General features: G+C 36.7%; 1 protein-coding gene across 1 annotated transcript in view; it reads left to right on the top strand.

The window, feature by feature from the left end:
- The window catches only part of LOC100374210 (neuronal acetylcholine receptor subunit alpha-7-like), a 48,014-nt gene that overhangs the window by 20,640 nt on the left and 10,242 nt on the right, over positions 1–17,132 (top strand). Inside the window, exons 3-4 of the mRNA XM_078009081.2 lie at positions 1,353–1,492; positions 11,128–11,172. Of these exons, the coding sequence (XP_077865207.1) occupies positions 1,353–1,492; positions 11,128–11,172 (185 nt within the window). The remainder of the gene's footprint in view (positions 1–1,352; positions 1,493–11,127; positions 11,173–17,132) is intronic.

Genomic DNA, 17,132 nt, shown 5'->3' with positions numbered 1-17,132 from the left:
TGTCACGTGCGTGTGCATGCAAGTCGACCATTTTATTTGAGATTATCCGTTAAATAGCTCATTAATCTGTTACAGTTATAAAATATATTTATTTTTTCCCCTCTATCCGAGTTTTCAGTAAATATATGCATTTTCTAAATATATATATGGCCGCTGAGATCTCGCTAACAGTGAGACAGTCACGCGACTTGTTTTTGCCCTTTATCACATTTACTCTCCCACTTATATTGTATGTTGTGTTCAGTCGATCACAAACTTCGGAAATATCGAACGTACACATAACTTGTGTGAAAATATATGAGATAGCATTCCGTATAATGCATGGCCGAGAGTAACTGGAAAATGTGTGTTTGTTCTTTGAAAACAAACACATCATTCAAGGGATTAAAATGGCTGGTTTATTGAAAGATTTTGCAAATTTCAGGAAGATATGTAAAGACGAATTCTCGATCGTTTCAGATGAATATAATTATGTGAGCATTGATTACTCGCATACGCATTGACGACTTGGAATATCCAAGTGTCTGTCGCTAATTCGAACTTCTCCTCAGGGAACAGTTACATGTTATGACGATCTCGTTAGATAGAAATTTGAATTTCAATAAAACGACCGAGTGAGCAGTTGAACGCCACGAGAAAACAATTGTCAGCATTTTCTTGTTATATATATTCCGTAATTCATTAATGATGTTTGAGTGATTTGAGTTCTTAATTGATGGCAATACAGATGCATGTTTCCCCTCAAATTTAATTTAAGTGTAGCACAGTAACAACGTGCATATCTATAAATCGACATTAGATTGACACGGCACTTAGAAGTTACAGATGCAAATCGAATGAGGCATTCAGTTGGAAACCGGTAAACGCAGCCGTTTGTTAAAAAAGAATTGAGGTAGTTTGCGAGTAAATTGTAATTCTGTCTGGTGTGATATAGTGCAAATTTGCTTTTCGGTGTTCGTTGTAGTCAGTACTGCCTAGTATGGAGCCCTACTCACGATGATACTGATGACCCCCCCCCCGGTTAGCATGTGATTGTCTATTGCATAATGGATTGTATTTTGTTTTATCTATTAATGTATATTGAAATGAATCGCTGCTCATGTCGAACGAGATTTCCTTGTCTACATAACCGTTTGGGATAATAAACAAAATCAGAGTTTATTAAAGGTTAGACAGAGAAGTTGGCGGCGACGCTAGACATGCGAATGTTGTTACGTCACGTCACGTCACGTCACGTCACGTCACGTCACGTCACGTCACGTTACGTTACGTTACGTTACGTTATGTTATGTTATGTTATGTTATGTTATGTTATGAACTTTAACACGATAACTATGTTGACGTCTCAACAGGGTCGTTACAGGGCAAGCACGAGCGACGTCTCTTGGACAAAGTATTGAAAGACTACAACAAGTATGAGAGGCCTGTGTTGAACGATTCCGATCCTCTCACCGTGCAACTCGGCATGACTCTGCAGCAGATCATAGATTTGGTGAGTTAATTATATATTAATTATATGTAAATATATGTAAAATATATTTTAAGTTATTTGATTGGCACAGGATTAATTCAGAGGGATGAGTCAGCATTTCAGCTGGATTGGGAAGCTAGATAAAATTCAAGAAAGTCTATTCCAGCAATGGAAATTATATTGTGTATCTGTAATTGCGTGGCGACACAGTATCTGCTAAGGATCTTCTGAAAACAAACGTTTCTGAAGTAGGCATAAACTGCCTCCATACATTCTATGCCGGATGCCCACTCTCTGACATGTGTGCATTTCACTGTACATTCGAAATAGTGATAGTGGTCCAACTGATATTTCCGATTTCAGAATTATATCAATATATTTACAATGGCATATTCCACATCCTCTCACATATTTGTTCATTTCATTTTTTCTGTATGCCTTTTGTGACTTATTTGTTAAGATGGGACGTTGTTCTGTTTTATTTCTGACCATTTAAAGTATATGCATTTTTGCGATTATTTGCATTTAAATGCGTATTTGCGTTATCGCACGCTGTATTTTGTTCCAATGCAGTCAATTACTGGATAAAACGTTTGTAGCAGGGGGGGGGAGTTGCATGACACGATTGGTTGAAATAATCGTCTCATTTGCATAAATGAGAACAGTTTTGAACGCAATAAAATCACGCGTAGAACTCGGGCTCCAGCAAGAAATTGTGGCGTCAAACTGGTTGTCGGTTGAATTGTTTTGCAATAGACATAATTTTGGAGCCTGTATTTGTCTATGAAATGTTTCTAAGTTTTGTTGAGGATTTTTCTGTTAAGAAATTGCTGAAATTATTTCATCTGTTTGTAAACGGGACGTTGTTGCTTTGACTATGGGCTACGGACGACTGACATCGAAACGTACCATTCAGATCGGATGGCGCCCTCTCGTGCCAATCCCCCCCCCCCCATGGTTTGTAGTGTGTCATCCATTGATACAATTTATATCCAAAGGTTAAAGCGGGGGAGTCGGCACCTGCGCATGCGTCAAATGGCCATAGCATGTCATTGTTTACACGCGTGCGCAGGTGACGACCCTCCCGCTTTAAAGTATGTATGTGCAACGTATTTATAACTATAACACACATTTCACTATTTTACAGTTTTCGTTGGAGGCGCGCGTGATGAGGCACACAAAACTAATTTATTCTAATAGTGTAATACTAGTATGGTGCAATTCGCGATGAGAAGGTTTCTTTAGTTTCAGTATAGTTTATAGAATGTAAACTAGTGTTGTTATCAATTAGATAGTTCTTAGAAGATCTTAACAAATACGTACGCAGGGTGTATTAGATTATTGCTCAGACAATTAATGATGGTAGATGGATAACAATAATTCAGGTTGTAGTCACTGGATTAGCTTAAGTGTATTTATATTATCTAATTCATGAATTTTGTTAATACATACGAAAATGTTTTATCGAAATCTTTATACTTTTGGTGTGATCGTACTCATATTGCCCGATTTATTCTACGTCACTTATAATAATATTATTATAACTACCAAAGAAACGCTTTCGCAAAAAATAGTATATAACTAGTCTGTCTATGCCGTTCCAACTCAGAGGGTATTCAGTTAAACTATCATTGACATTTTCTAGATTCCAACTGGGCTGTAATTGGAAAAATAATTACAAAAATGATTAATCATCGTAACATTATAAATTTGTTTACTATGTTTAGGGAGATTACGTCATAATCGGCTCCTGGGGCGCGAAAACTTGAAATCAGGTCAGAAGACCCGTGACCTTACCCAGAGTAAGGTCGGTCCGATTAACCGCAAGCTCTGCGTGTTACATGAATACTGAATTCAGCAATTCGGCACTGATATATATTGGCACTTCCCATGTCTCGACAGTGTTGTCATTCATTCAACGCTATCCCACCCACCCGCTATGAAAACCGACAATCCGGACAAAACCATAATGTCAAACAAGCAATTATGAATAAATGGCACTGCTACGACCCATGGGGTAGCTTTTCTTCACACATGGTTCAAATGGCTCAATTCAAAGCTTTCGTTAAAGAATCAAGGGGAGAAGAAACATATATGCCAAATAAAGAGCAGTGAAGTATACATACTGAAATTCACGCAATAGTGCACACATATAATTTTACTCTATAGAAAATGGCATCGTGTTTAATATACACTCTGAATGGCCGACATTGTTCATTTTCACGTGGATTTTGATCACACTCCTCAGTGACGGGACATATCCGTCCACTCAATGATTATACACATTACTGCCGAAGATGAAGCACCACCCAATAATTGGTATCATATTGTCGGATAATTGAAAATCATCAATTAACAAAACGGAGTTAACGAATGTCACAAAATAAAGATAAAATCGATGCAGTGGTCCCAGGCATTACGTAAGATTCATAATAGATCCAATTTTAATTACTTCGACAAATTGATAATCCGAATTCAATATTTCTGACAACAATGTAACTGCGTTCGACCTAATACATTACTTTAATTTATCGTCTTTCTAGAACTATGCTATCATGCACATGCGCTTAATATATCAATGCAAATAACCAACCGTTTTTAATCAGTAAAATCAATACAGAGAAAGAAAAGCGTGTTAAAAAAAAACATATAACTTTGTCAAACAAATTAGCATAGGTCACCGAACACAGTTTTAATATATGATGGGATGTTTCAGCTACATGAACTGAATCTTAACTATTTAAAAAAACATTTTTGATCCATTTTTGAGGTCGTATTCAGAAAAGATTATTTCGGTGACCATATATTTTTATTGCAGAATTTTGAATATTACTAACAGTAATCCTCTCTGAATTTCAAGGATTTGTTAGTATGTTTAATTAATATTAGCGAACTATCATAAGCTGGCTGTTTGAGATCCAGTGATATGACTATGACGTAAGAATGCGATGGCAATCGTCTCTGATCAGTAGTCTCTCCTTATCATCAGTATGTAATAGTCTTCGTCTTATCGACGTTGTTGGGTTGCTCTGTTTACAGATGCAATAGGATAGCTGAACGTAATAGTATTTCTGAACATGGGGAAATTACTTTGCTTCCGCATCTTAATAAAAAACAGTCGGAATCGTCGTATCCTAAAACATATACAAACCAGTATTCTCCGATAAGTAATGGAGTCTGTATGACGTATCGGTAACTCCTGTCACACGTGGTCTGCTGTTTTTATTATTATTATATCGAATATATACAGCTAGTATTATAGTAAAACTATTTTCATTTATAACAATAGATTATATTCTACTGAATATTTATTAAGACTTTATATAAAAATTTATTTGAACATTTAATTTGTAATTATAATTTAAGTTAGTGGTCGAAACTGCGAGGCCGTATTAATTACACGCACTCCATTTGAAAATCACCTTTTCAACTTTGGCAATTGTTCGATGGTCTATTTCCCATCATCATTTGAATCATGTGTCATGTATGACTTTCAACATAAGCGATAATATATGTGTTCATTTTATATTAGATTTATTATAATCATTATGTGTACACTATAGGGTTAATTCACGATTTGATAACCGTTCAGTGAATTGATGTTGTTAGGCTTGCTGCAAATGTCAGCAATAAAACAAGAGTGATATTACCGATAAGAACCGTGACAGCACCAATGAGAATCCACGATTTTGACGTCACGTTAGTAAATTGCAAGTTAATGTAAATGGCGGAAGGATAATCGCCAGAGGTAAAGCAAAGTAATGCAATCATTATTTAAATTACAATGAGAAAAAAAAATAAAGCCCCAAACTGGAATCTTATTTTAATCAGATGTCATGCAGTATCGAACACAAATATATTTTAAAATACACAAAGTTGTTCATAATTCTTCTTTATCACGAAAACAAAATAACAAAATAAATGTTAAAATTTAACGCCCCAATTCTTTCGGCAGTTAACCTTTCTGTACAAGTGCTTAGATTTGGATTTTCGTAACATGTTGATTTCATGAATATGAAATATTGCATCTGGAATTTATTGTGATATTGACATCCGTCTGTATTAGATTATATCCCACTTGGGTGTCCATGTTTTTGAATGAATGACATGCCGAGGTGAAATGTGAAACATACCTACAGAAAAATGACCATCTCTTATTTTCGTGAACGCCATCTGCACGATGAATGTCACATACAATGGAATAGCTCAACATTTACCTCTCTGTTTATGCAAATCACCGCCTACATTTGCGGTCTCGTTGGTAACGTCACCAGGTCGAAACGCGCACATTGCGTAAACAACGCCCTTGTGTCGTTGGACAGGTTAACAGGCTTAGTTATATTGAAGTGTTAGATTTTGATCGACCAAGTACAAATTAGTTTGTACTTCGGTAAACTCAATAAAAACGACATTCTGTAAATACTTGACAAAGATGCAGAAATATCACCACATGGTGCGAGCAAATAACCGGAAGTCGTCCGCGCGACCCCAGATACGCACATTGGTTATATGGCTGATATTGCAACATTGCATGTGCATACGATGAACTGATAGCTACGCATGATTACGCTGTTATAGTATTGTAATCGCAGGTGGTACTGCTCACTGTATCTCTTGCTTTAATGAGAAGTTTTCTCCCAGAATGCATTGTCATATGTCCATGCTCGAACATTATTTTGGAAATGTTCATACTTTTATGGAGCTAAAGTATAGTACGATACCAAATACTGTTTACATTTTGCTACTTTATTAAAGCGGGAGGTTCGTCACCTGCGCACGCGCTGGAATTGAGTCCCAAGCGACGATAACAACACACGCTAAAAAGGCAAAGGTTCATGGGTAGACGCTTGTTTATAAACAATGACACTATGGCCTTCTGACGCATGTGCAGGTGACGACTACCCTGCTTTAACTCAATGGAATATCCTTTCCAACTGGAAACCAAAAGTCTCTCCCCTTGTGTTTAAACATCTTGCATTACAGCAACTGTCTTCTTGGCTCTCTAGTGGTTCAAACATTTTGCCTGACTCAAATGTTGGACAACTACGCCACGAAATAGATGCATGATGTCGTCTGTTGGCTTAATCTGCCTAAGCTAATAAAATGATTCACGCAAATTCCGGTCGGTTTTGATTTACCTTTTGAGTTCAATAAGTTCAATAAGGTCTGGATAACAAAATGAAGAAAACGCACGTTTCAAATGTGCATCGGTGGATTCCATCACTCAGTTTCAGATGTTCTTACATGAGACTGAACTGACCGGTTGTTTATTTTATTATCGGGATAGATTGAATGATGACACCCCATGCAGAACACTGCCGAGAAATATAATACCGTGTCGTCGTTCCGTGTTCTCACAAATCCTCCATAAAATACACTTAACAATAACATGCTCTGTTATCTCATACGCGCGGCGATGAAAGTAATAAATAGTAGTAAATTTAGGTATAATAGTATTACCGGTAATGAATAGTTTTACTTCAAAAGTAAATTGAACCCTAACTGAAACGAGGCGCAGCCGGGCTGAAAAACTGTCACACGCTGGCTCGCTACTGTCCTGGTGTTACGAACGACTAGAATGGACGCGTTTTTGTCAGCTGCCCGCGCCACACAAGTGAAATATCTTTGCTATTTTCAGTATCTGTATTGATAATATTGCTCTGATTTTCGCAGTAATTGAGTTTGGCGAACCTGTCCGTACTCTGACTTTCAAAATTTTGTATTTCGATATTCAAATTCGCTTCAAATTCGGCAGCCAGCGCGGTTCGTCGTACGTACGAACGCTCTTGAAGTGGAACATCGGCCTTATTCGCATATACACTGCCAGTGAGGAATATAGTGTGATTTATTTCATTCCACGTGACCACCTCTCCGCAGCTTAGTGTACTAGAATACGGTAGATGACAATAAATCGTAACCATCCCATAAGATGAAGTTGAACACACATCGTGACAGGAGAAGTCACTAAATGTGTAATAGTATTACGTAATACTTCACGTCTTATTAGATGACCACTGTAATATACTTTATTTGCAAATTACCAACGACATCTCACGGTGACCGAGCGAGAGAGCTTGACTCTAGAGACGTAATTTTACCCCTCAAATAAGTACCATTCCCTACCGACATCGCTTTCACTGTTCCAAACACAGTGGGTCAGGTACATAGATACATAGGTCATGAGAACAGTGGACGCGATGACATAGAGAATATACTTGTCTTCTAGGGGTGAGAACAAGTCTCGTAGATCTCTCGCTCTTAGCGAAATTTCAGCGGCCATTTTCGAATAAGGTCTATTCCCTAAGAACAGTTTACAACTCTCATGTTTACCAATATGCCAATGAGTCAGTTTGAAGACAGTTCTTAGTAACTTTGTTTTAATATATTTGAATGTATTTTATTAATGATTATTTATTTGTCACGTTTTTTTTCTGAAAATCATGCGGGAACTTTTTTTACATATAGCGTTTGAAATTAGGCAACATTTAGTTGCTTGAAAGCAAAGGGCGAGAACTAAAATGGAACAAATTTATTACAAAAGGTATTTTACAATATTTTTAATGTTCGTTTTAGTATAATATGTGAACAAATGGGGAGTTACTACTTCGTTGGGCGGTGGTTGAATTATCTCCGTGAATGTCACTTCGTTTGCTGCTGTGTACGTAATATTAGGTTATTTAGTTCATTCCATATCTGATCCACTGAACAAATTGATTTTTGTGAATGTGTAAGGACGATTATCATAAAAGAGCATGAGTGAAATCAGCACAACAAAAATGATGGATATCAATCCCTCGAATCCAGAATTACATCTTTTGAATTGAGTCACATGCGATAGGCTGGCCACGTTTCGACGCCTTTGATCACCGCTGATGAAGGTCGTTAATCCGATGCGTCCTTTATTCCCACATTGTGTGTAAATCAATAGTTAGCTTTAGTATACCTGAATCTTGTTTGAGCGGAACCTTTATTACAGTTGGGATTATGAATAATCTCTCTAAGTAAGGCCGTATTACCAGTTGTTGTTGTTTTTTTGTTTTTTTTGCCAAGACTATTATTCAGTCTAGTGAACGTCCTTCGGTGTACAAATTTAATATAACTAGGAGAACATGAACATCTGTTCCCAATCGACAATATGGCTATTTGTGAAACCGGAAAAACAAATAGTAATTGAATATTCTAACGGAAAAAGTCTAACGAATTTAATTTGTGTCAACTTCAATATTCAGTTTGCACTCATTTATGTCCTCTCCACTTATATTGTGTTTAAAGCAAAACCTAATTCAAACGTGTCTTGACGCAGCAATCATGGATTTAAAACTAACCCATTTTGACGCTATATAAATAAATGAGGATCTTTATGTCAAGTTTTATTTGTGAAACACCATATTAAAAAGTTTCTTTACCCCTGAATATGTTTCAAGCATTGGAATGCATTTATTTTGTCGTACAAGATCGATAAGCAGAGAAGTATGTATCTGTCTCCTACCGCACAGTACACATGTCAACACACTAGAAAATAAACGGGTACCACAATCACGGCTATTCGCACGTTCAGGGCTCTTCTTAGAAGCATATTGCACTTAAACATAAAATTAATTAGAACACCATGCATGACCACGTCTAATATAATTAACGCATGCGCAACGTTGGTTTGAAGACTTCTGACATGTTTTCATCGTTTAATAAATCCAATTGCTCCGTCATATCAATCCTCAACACAGCTGTATCAACTGTATGAATTACAAAGTAGTGTCACTTTTCATCACGTCTATCATTTGTGTCAATCTGGTTATTCGAAACTGTTGCTGATACTTGGCACAAACACGTGTCTTTGGTGAGACGTTACAGCTGTCAAATATAAATAACAAACTACTGATTGGTTTTACATGTTTTTTGTTTTGTTTTTTATAACTTCGATGTGGAGTCTGCTGTTGAAAATCGGCTTTTGGTACGGGTAGTTTATAAAGTTGATGTGATTTTTGTAGGGGTTCTCTATATTGATTGTGTGAAATTGTAGGCCACTAATTAAATATAAATGTCTGCTTAGTCAGTTTAAATGTACTGCCATAAAAAGAGGTACGCAGCATTTATTTTGCTCAGTTTTGTGTAAGAATTATGTCTGGGTTGGTAAACGATCCTATCTGAGCATACCCCTGGTCATTTTCATAAACTTTTCATAGAAGCCGAATAAACATATTTTTGGATTTTTATTTATTTGCATCCCTGGCTGTTCTTATATATAAATAGTTATATGATAAAATCGTGGGCATAATCTACGTTAAAGAACAAAATTACATAACAACGCTTTTTCGAGCAATGCGGTAACAACGTTATGTCATTATGTGTTTCGTTGCGGGACGTAAACATTGTTCCAATATACAGATTAGATAGAGGAGTTCGTTCTCTTGATACATCATGTAACGTAAATCAATTAGTTAAATTCCAGTCGATAACATTTGACACTCCTTAATTTGAAAACGAATTACGAACGAAGAAGAAGAAAAAACACCTGCGACAAATGCATGATTAAACAGAAAATAGAATATAAGTTGGGGGCTGGCTTTACAGACAGTTCAGCACACTTTCATCACCAAGAAGGAGGAGGACAGCTGCATTTAAAACTACAGATTTGCATACTTGCATGTGTGCCCAATCTACATAAATGATGTCTCAATGTTTAGCTCAAAATATTTACATGTATATAGGCAAAATCAAATATTATTAGGATCAATGTATCAACAGATTGAATCGTCAGCTCGACTGTGTCCTGCCGAATTATGATTTGGGGCAGCACATCTTGACTGTAGGTGTCAAAACAATTAGATATTTTTAAATCTAAATAGCATACAGTGCCGTGCAATGTGTTATAATATAAATATGTCAAATTAAATACATTCGTAAGTGACTGATATAATGTATCACGTTAACTCAACGACGAGACAAGGAGGTCACACCTTCGAGAAAGGGGCAGTACGTTCAGCTGAACAATACACAAAATGCCACTTGCGTTCATTGCTCGCTTCACCTCTGTCATTTAAATGAATGCATGTCAGAATACAGTATACGGAAAGGTGTGAATTCAACGGCACTTAATAGATTTAATAATAAAAAGTCGGAATTTTGAGTTAATCTGCCTATCATTTTATACCAACCGGTTTCTTTTAGTCTACAGAAGTTAATTTTGATGACGGCTTAAGTTGTTAAAAATTTAATTGAATATCATATACTCTCGATTGCGCAAAAGCGCTGATGTGAAATATTCGCTTATATTATGTAATCAATTCTCCGATCCCCCCCCCCCCAACTCTCGATATTCAGAACATGTTCTCATATAGATTGAATTAACCTTTGGAAGTATTGGCTGAATTTTCCAATTTGCTAAGCTGTCCGGAAGTGGACTGAACGTGTGTTTTGTTGTTGATATATAAATTAAACATGTTTGAATTCATTGTCATACTGAGTGTAGTGTGGAAATTATAAGTTATACATTCTGAAAACATCCTGCAAATCACTTTATGGGCGTTATTTCCAGTGAGAACATCGAATGTGCTTAATATTCATGTAATGAAACATTGATTGACAGATATGATGTTACATTATTACATATTGACATTTATTTCTCTCTCTCTCTCTCGCTTTATTTTTGTCTATAGGATGAAAAAAATCAGATTTTGACAGTGAATGTTTGGATGCGCGTGGTGAGTTATTCATATTAGTATTTTTGAGTAGAGAAATACTTTACAAATGTTGACCTAGCTGGTTAGCAGCGTATGTACTAACGTCATCCCTTTGTCTGCTTCCGTTTTTGTTTATTGGGTTTCAATTCTGAACCACGTAAGAGATAAGATGCGCACTCATTTACCCATCTGTATATTAAGTGTTTTCTTCACTAATATGCAAATATGTATAGTGATTTTCGTGAACCATTTAGGTGGCATCATTGTTATACCGTATTGAAACCAGGGAATGTGGTGTGATCTCTGGAGCTTTTTTTACAATTTGGATAAATGTTCTTTGAAAGAATATGCACGAAAACGGAAAGTAGCATTTCATGATCTTTCAGCACAATAGCGGGGGTCAATAAACTGATTAGCACTTAGGAGTCCCATCGATCCATCTGATCTCACCTACGTATACTTTGATCCAATGTATCATAATATTGATTCTGTGTAACAAACCGTGATGTCGCGCCACGTGGGACGATGCCAAGCAATAGCTTCAGTCTATGACTGGCACGCATATGAAAAGAATCTGGAATCGATTTCGTTACATATGTCTATATTCAACTATGCTACTCTGTATGTGATGATGCTTGGTATATTACTGAAATATACACGCCATGTATATATCTATTTCCATTCCAAGAAACTAATACGTTTTACATTTTCGCACTTGTAATGCATATACTAACTACAAATATTCCCGCGCTATTAACCTTTTCATCACCAGTTCTCTCTCTTCATCTCAAATTTAAAAAAAATAGTCCAGTTTATAGTCTGCAATTTCCTTCAGAATTATGGGACAAAAATAGCCATTTTTTGAGTAAAACTGAAATTTGGCTAAAATTATGTCTGTTGGCTCCAAAATTAATGTTCATTTCCAGAAATATGAAAGAATATAAGGAAAAGGCACAAACAATTTGGGGCAAGGAAGTCTGATGGTGAAAAAGTTAAAAGATCATGTTACTAAAATAAATCACTGTCAGTAAATAGTTTAAATCACAGTAAGATACACATGTGCGTCGTGATATCTAAAGTAATAAACGTACGTAGTGAATATTATCAAATTTAGATTAATCCTTCGTTCTGGCGTTGCCACCCACGTATACGCCATAGACCTCAGATGCAAATGGCCGCCGAAATCTCGTTGAGAGCGAGAGAGCTACGAGATTTGTTTTCCAACCTTAAATTCTCTTTCGTCATCACGTCCACTGCCCTGGGTCCACTGTTACAATTACCATGGTTACAAAGGTCAGGCAAACAACAGTAAACGCGATGACGGAAGTGAATTGAAGACTATTCGCGGGAGGGGAAATGCCGAGTCACGTGGCCATCTCGCTTTCAGTAAGATCTCGACGGCCATTAGTGTCTAAGATCTATTGAGTTCATTTGGCTGCTATAGTTTGTAATATTTATGATAATACTTTAATGCTGTATAAGGTATTTCGTTTCGATCGAGACGGATAGTATTATTCAAGTTCAAGTTAATTTTAGCAGTGATGTTTATAATTTATAAATACTGTTCTTAAATGATATCTTTGGTTTTTCAATTTTAGTGTCTTTGGTTTTTCGTAATTCATGACGACGTCACGCATATTTGGCGTCTTTTGCACCAGTACTAACTTGGATATGAACATGAACTTGTAGTGCGTCGTTTTGCATTTCATAGACAATCCTAAAATGCCGCGTATTCCCATTCCACGCTATGTCAGACATCGTCTTGTCTTGTTTAGCAATGTCATAGAAATTCCCTGCGGAATAGTTAAGCATGTCTGTGATTACAGTTGATTTTTTGTGATGCCGCGTATGTGTCACTGAGGTCACCGTGTGTCCGACGGCGACAGTCGGAAATGCGCTGCAAGGCTTAAGATTGTCGAGAAGGGCACGAGTGTTGATGAGTGATTCAAAGTTGAAGGGGCATCATACCCCATGCCGAGGTAAAACGTTTACTATGTTTGACGACGGGGTTGATTACAATGTCTCGGAAAAACGTGCCATACCATGAAATTATATACTTCCATGTAGTTTCACTCGAATCTAGTAAATAGTATCAACGTTCATTTAGGTTTTTGTATTAAAAGTATTCAATTGTAATATATTTAACCTACCATAATTTTAAATTAATGTAATATCCATGTTCATTCTGATAGAGGACACTAACGAGTAACGATTTGACATTTAGTAATGACTATTGACACTAATTGGCCAATTGTCTCTGAAAGTAGGGAGCATGTAGTTTAATTGAGTCATGTTTAAGTAATTTCGTTTTGATTTCATCTTGATAAAAACAATAAGATACAATTTATCGCAAAAAACAATGTGATTTTGGCAATAAACATAACAGGATTCGTTCAAAGAATTGGCGAAATTGGCCAGTGCGTGTATGTATATGTATTAGTACAGTGCTGATGCGCACTAGTGTTTTGCATTATTTGATCAAACATCCAACGCATACTGCTGTGCTTGTTATCAAAAAATTCAATCTTAATCTGTTGTTTTTATCGAGATGTAATATCAAACGAAATTATTTAAACATATTACGGTTTGAATTGAAATTTCCACGCAGTGTTAAAACTGTGCTATTCCACTGCCCGCCACCAGCTGTTTAGTTCTGTCTGTTGACGGGTAATAACGCCTGCGTGGTGGATATTGGATAAAGTGCATTTTCAGGCAGTGGAACTGTCGAAGCGCAGCAATGTAATATATTTCGTAATTACTTTTGCCGTGTTTCTTACAGACATGTGTCCAGTTCGTGCCACCTGCTAGGTGAAAATCACACCGTCGCGATGTAGATAGCAAAACCTTGTTAAAAAAGCGAGTTCTAGTTTCGAGGGGTTTGTTCATATTTAAAAGAATCTCGACACGTCTCTTGTGACGCGACTGTCCCACGGGCGGTAATCAAACCGACGTGTTTGATGTAATGGGTTGTGAAGTAAAACATCGAATTACTGTTATGGAAAATTGCTATGACAAGTTGAAAGTTTTACAGAAACAAACAAGGTGTCGTGCTGCATCGTAATATGTGTGATACTAGTAGTTAACGCTACGTATGAGAACACGGCAATCTAGATACGTTTATCCGTGCTCATGCGATTATCAGATTTATAGACGAGAGTGTGACGACGGATCGTAAAATTAAATATTTGTTGAACAACGTCCATTCGAGATTTGATTGAGATAAACGCCATCTCGTGAAAAAACAACTAAAATTCCGAGCTTATTCGCAAATTTTAAATCACATGACAAAGAAGTTCTACAACTGGATAGCACGTAAAATGTTGTCACAGACCACTTATGTCTACGGTTCACCCTTCAATGAATAAATACATCTTTGATATTTCAGGAATAGGTTACGTCAATGGGATACCTCCGATGAAATGTATCTACAATGTTTAAAACAATTGTTTAAGATATAGAGAGTCTGTCGTTATATGTCCACGATCAATATGAGAGGACGGTACTAATTATATTACGTTCTCTTCACTGATATTGTATATTTGAAATTCAACGAATATTCAATTTTGTATAGAGAATAAATATAGAATCGTGCAATATGTGAGGTCTTCTAGAATCTGCATGTCCAATCAACTGTGGTAGTTTGCTATTCTGAATACGTAAAAGAATGGAGGTTAGATGATAAACATAGGGACATCGAAGACACACAAAACACATGTACCAACATAAGTTGAAGGCCACCGTATCAAGACATGTAAAAACTAAAACAGTTTGACAGTGATAGCAGGATGGTCACGACAAAATAAACCGGCTCGAAGTTCTAAAATTGATATGGCGTACATTTCAACACGTTATGTACGGATCAATTAAGTTCAATTTATACAATTAGTGTGAAATTAAAATTGTGTCTGTGCGAGGGCCGAAATCTCGTTGAGAGCGAGAGAGCTACGAGATTTGTTTTCCAACCTTAAATTCTCTTTCGTCATCACGTCCACTGCCCTGGGTCCACTGTTACAATTACCATGGTTACAAAGGTCAGGCAAACAACAGTAAACGCGATGACGGAAGTGAATTGAAGACTATTCGCGGGAGGGGAAATGCCGAGTCACGTGGCCATCTCGCTTTCAGTAAGATCTCGACGGCCATTAGTGTCTAAGATCTATTGAGTTCATTTGGCTGCTATAGTTTGTAATATTTATGATAATACTTTAATGCTGTATAAGGTATTTCGTTTCGATCGAGACGGATAGTATTATTCAAGTTCAAGTTAATTTTAGCAGTGATGTTTATAATTTATAAATACTGTTCTTAAATGATATCTTTGGTTTTTCAATTTTAGTGTCTTTGGTTTTTCGTAATTCATGACGACGTCACGCATATTTGGCGTCTTTTGCACCAGTACTAACTTGGATATGAACATGAACTTGTAGTGCGTCGTTTTGCATTTCATAGACAATCCTAAAATGCCGCGTATTCCCATTCCACGCTATGTCAGACATCGTCTTGTCTTGTTTAGCAATGTCATAGAAATTCCCTGCGGAATAGTTAAGCATGTCTGTGATTACAGTTGATTTTTTGTGATGCCGCGTATGTGTCACTGAGGTCACCGTGTGTCCGACGGCGACAGTCGGAAATGCGCTGCAAGGCTTAAGATTGTCGAGAAGGGCACGAGTGTTGATGAGTGATTCAAAGTTGAAGGGGCATCATACCCCATGCCGAGGTAAAACGTTTACTATGTTTGACGACGGGGTTGATTACAATGTCTCGGAAAAACGTGCCATACCATGAAATTATATACTTCCATGTAGTTTCACTCGAATCTAGTAAATAGTATCAACGTTCATTTAGGTTTTTGTATTAAAAGTATTCAATTGTAATATATTTAACCTACCATAATTTTAAATTAATGTAATATCCATGTTCATTCTGATAGAGGACACTAACGAGTAACGATTTGACATTTAGTAATGACTATTGACACTAATTGGCCAATTGTCTCTGAAAGTAGGGAGCATGTAGTTTAATTGAGTCATGTTTAAGTAATTTCGTTTTGATTTCATCTTGATAAAAACAATAAGATACAATTTATCGCAAAAAACAATGTGATTTTGGCAATAAACATAACAGGATTCGTTCAAAGAATTGGCGAAATTGGCCAGTGCGTGTATGTATATGTATTAGTACAGTGCTGATGCGCACTAGTGTTTTGCATTATTTGATCAAACATCCAACGCATACTGCTGTGCTTGTTATCAAAAAATTCAATCTTAATCTGTTGTTTTTATCGAGATGTAATATCAAACGAAATTATTTAAACATATTACGGTTTGAATTGAAATTTCCACGCAGTGTTAAAACTGTGCTATTCCACTGCCCGCCACCAGCTGTTTAGTTCTGTCTGTTGACGGGTAATAACGCCTGCGTGGTGGATATTGGATAAAGTGCATTTTCAGGCAGTGGAACTGTCGAAGCGCAGCAATGTAATATATTTCGTAATTACTTTTGCCGTGTTTCTTACAGACATGTGTCCAGTTCGTGCCACCTGCTAGGTGAAAATCACACCGTCGCGATGTAGATAGCAAAACCTTGTTAAAAAAGCGAGTTCTAGTTTCGAGGGGTTTGTTCATATTTAAAAGAATCTCGACACGTCTCTTGTGACGCGACTGTCCCACGGGCGGTAATCAAACCGACGTGTTTGATGTAATGGGTTGTGAAGTAAAACATCGAATTACTGTTATGGAAAATTGCTATGACAAGTTGAAAGTTTTACAGAAACAAACAAGGTGTCGTGCTGCATCGTAATATGTGTGATACTAGTAGTTAACGCTACGTATGAGAACACGGCAATCTAGATACGTTTATCCGTGCTCATGCGATTATCAGATTTATAGACGAGAGTGTGACGACGGATCGTAAAATTAAATATTTGTTGAACAACGTCCATTCGAGATTTGATTGAGATAAACGCCATCTCGTGAAAAAAC

The sequence above is a fragment of the Saccoglossus kowalevskii genome, chromosome 13 (genome assembly GCF_978046115.1).
Source record: "Saccoglossus kowalevskii chromosome 13, keSacKowa6.1, whole genome shotgun sequence".
NCBI lineage: Eukaryota > Metazoa > Hemichordata > Enteropneusta > Harrimaniidae > Saccoglossus > Saccoglossus kowalevskii.
The sequence above is the reverse complement of the archived record's forward strand: the minus strand, read 5'-3'. Positions and strand labels throughout refer to the sequence as shown.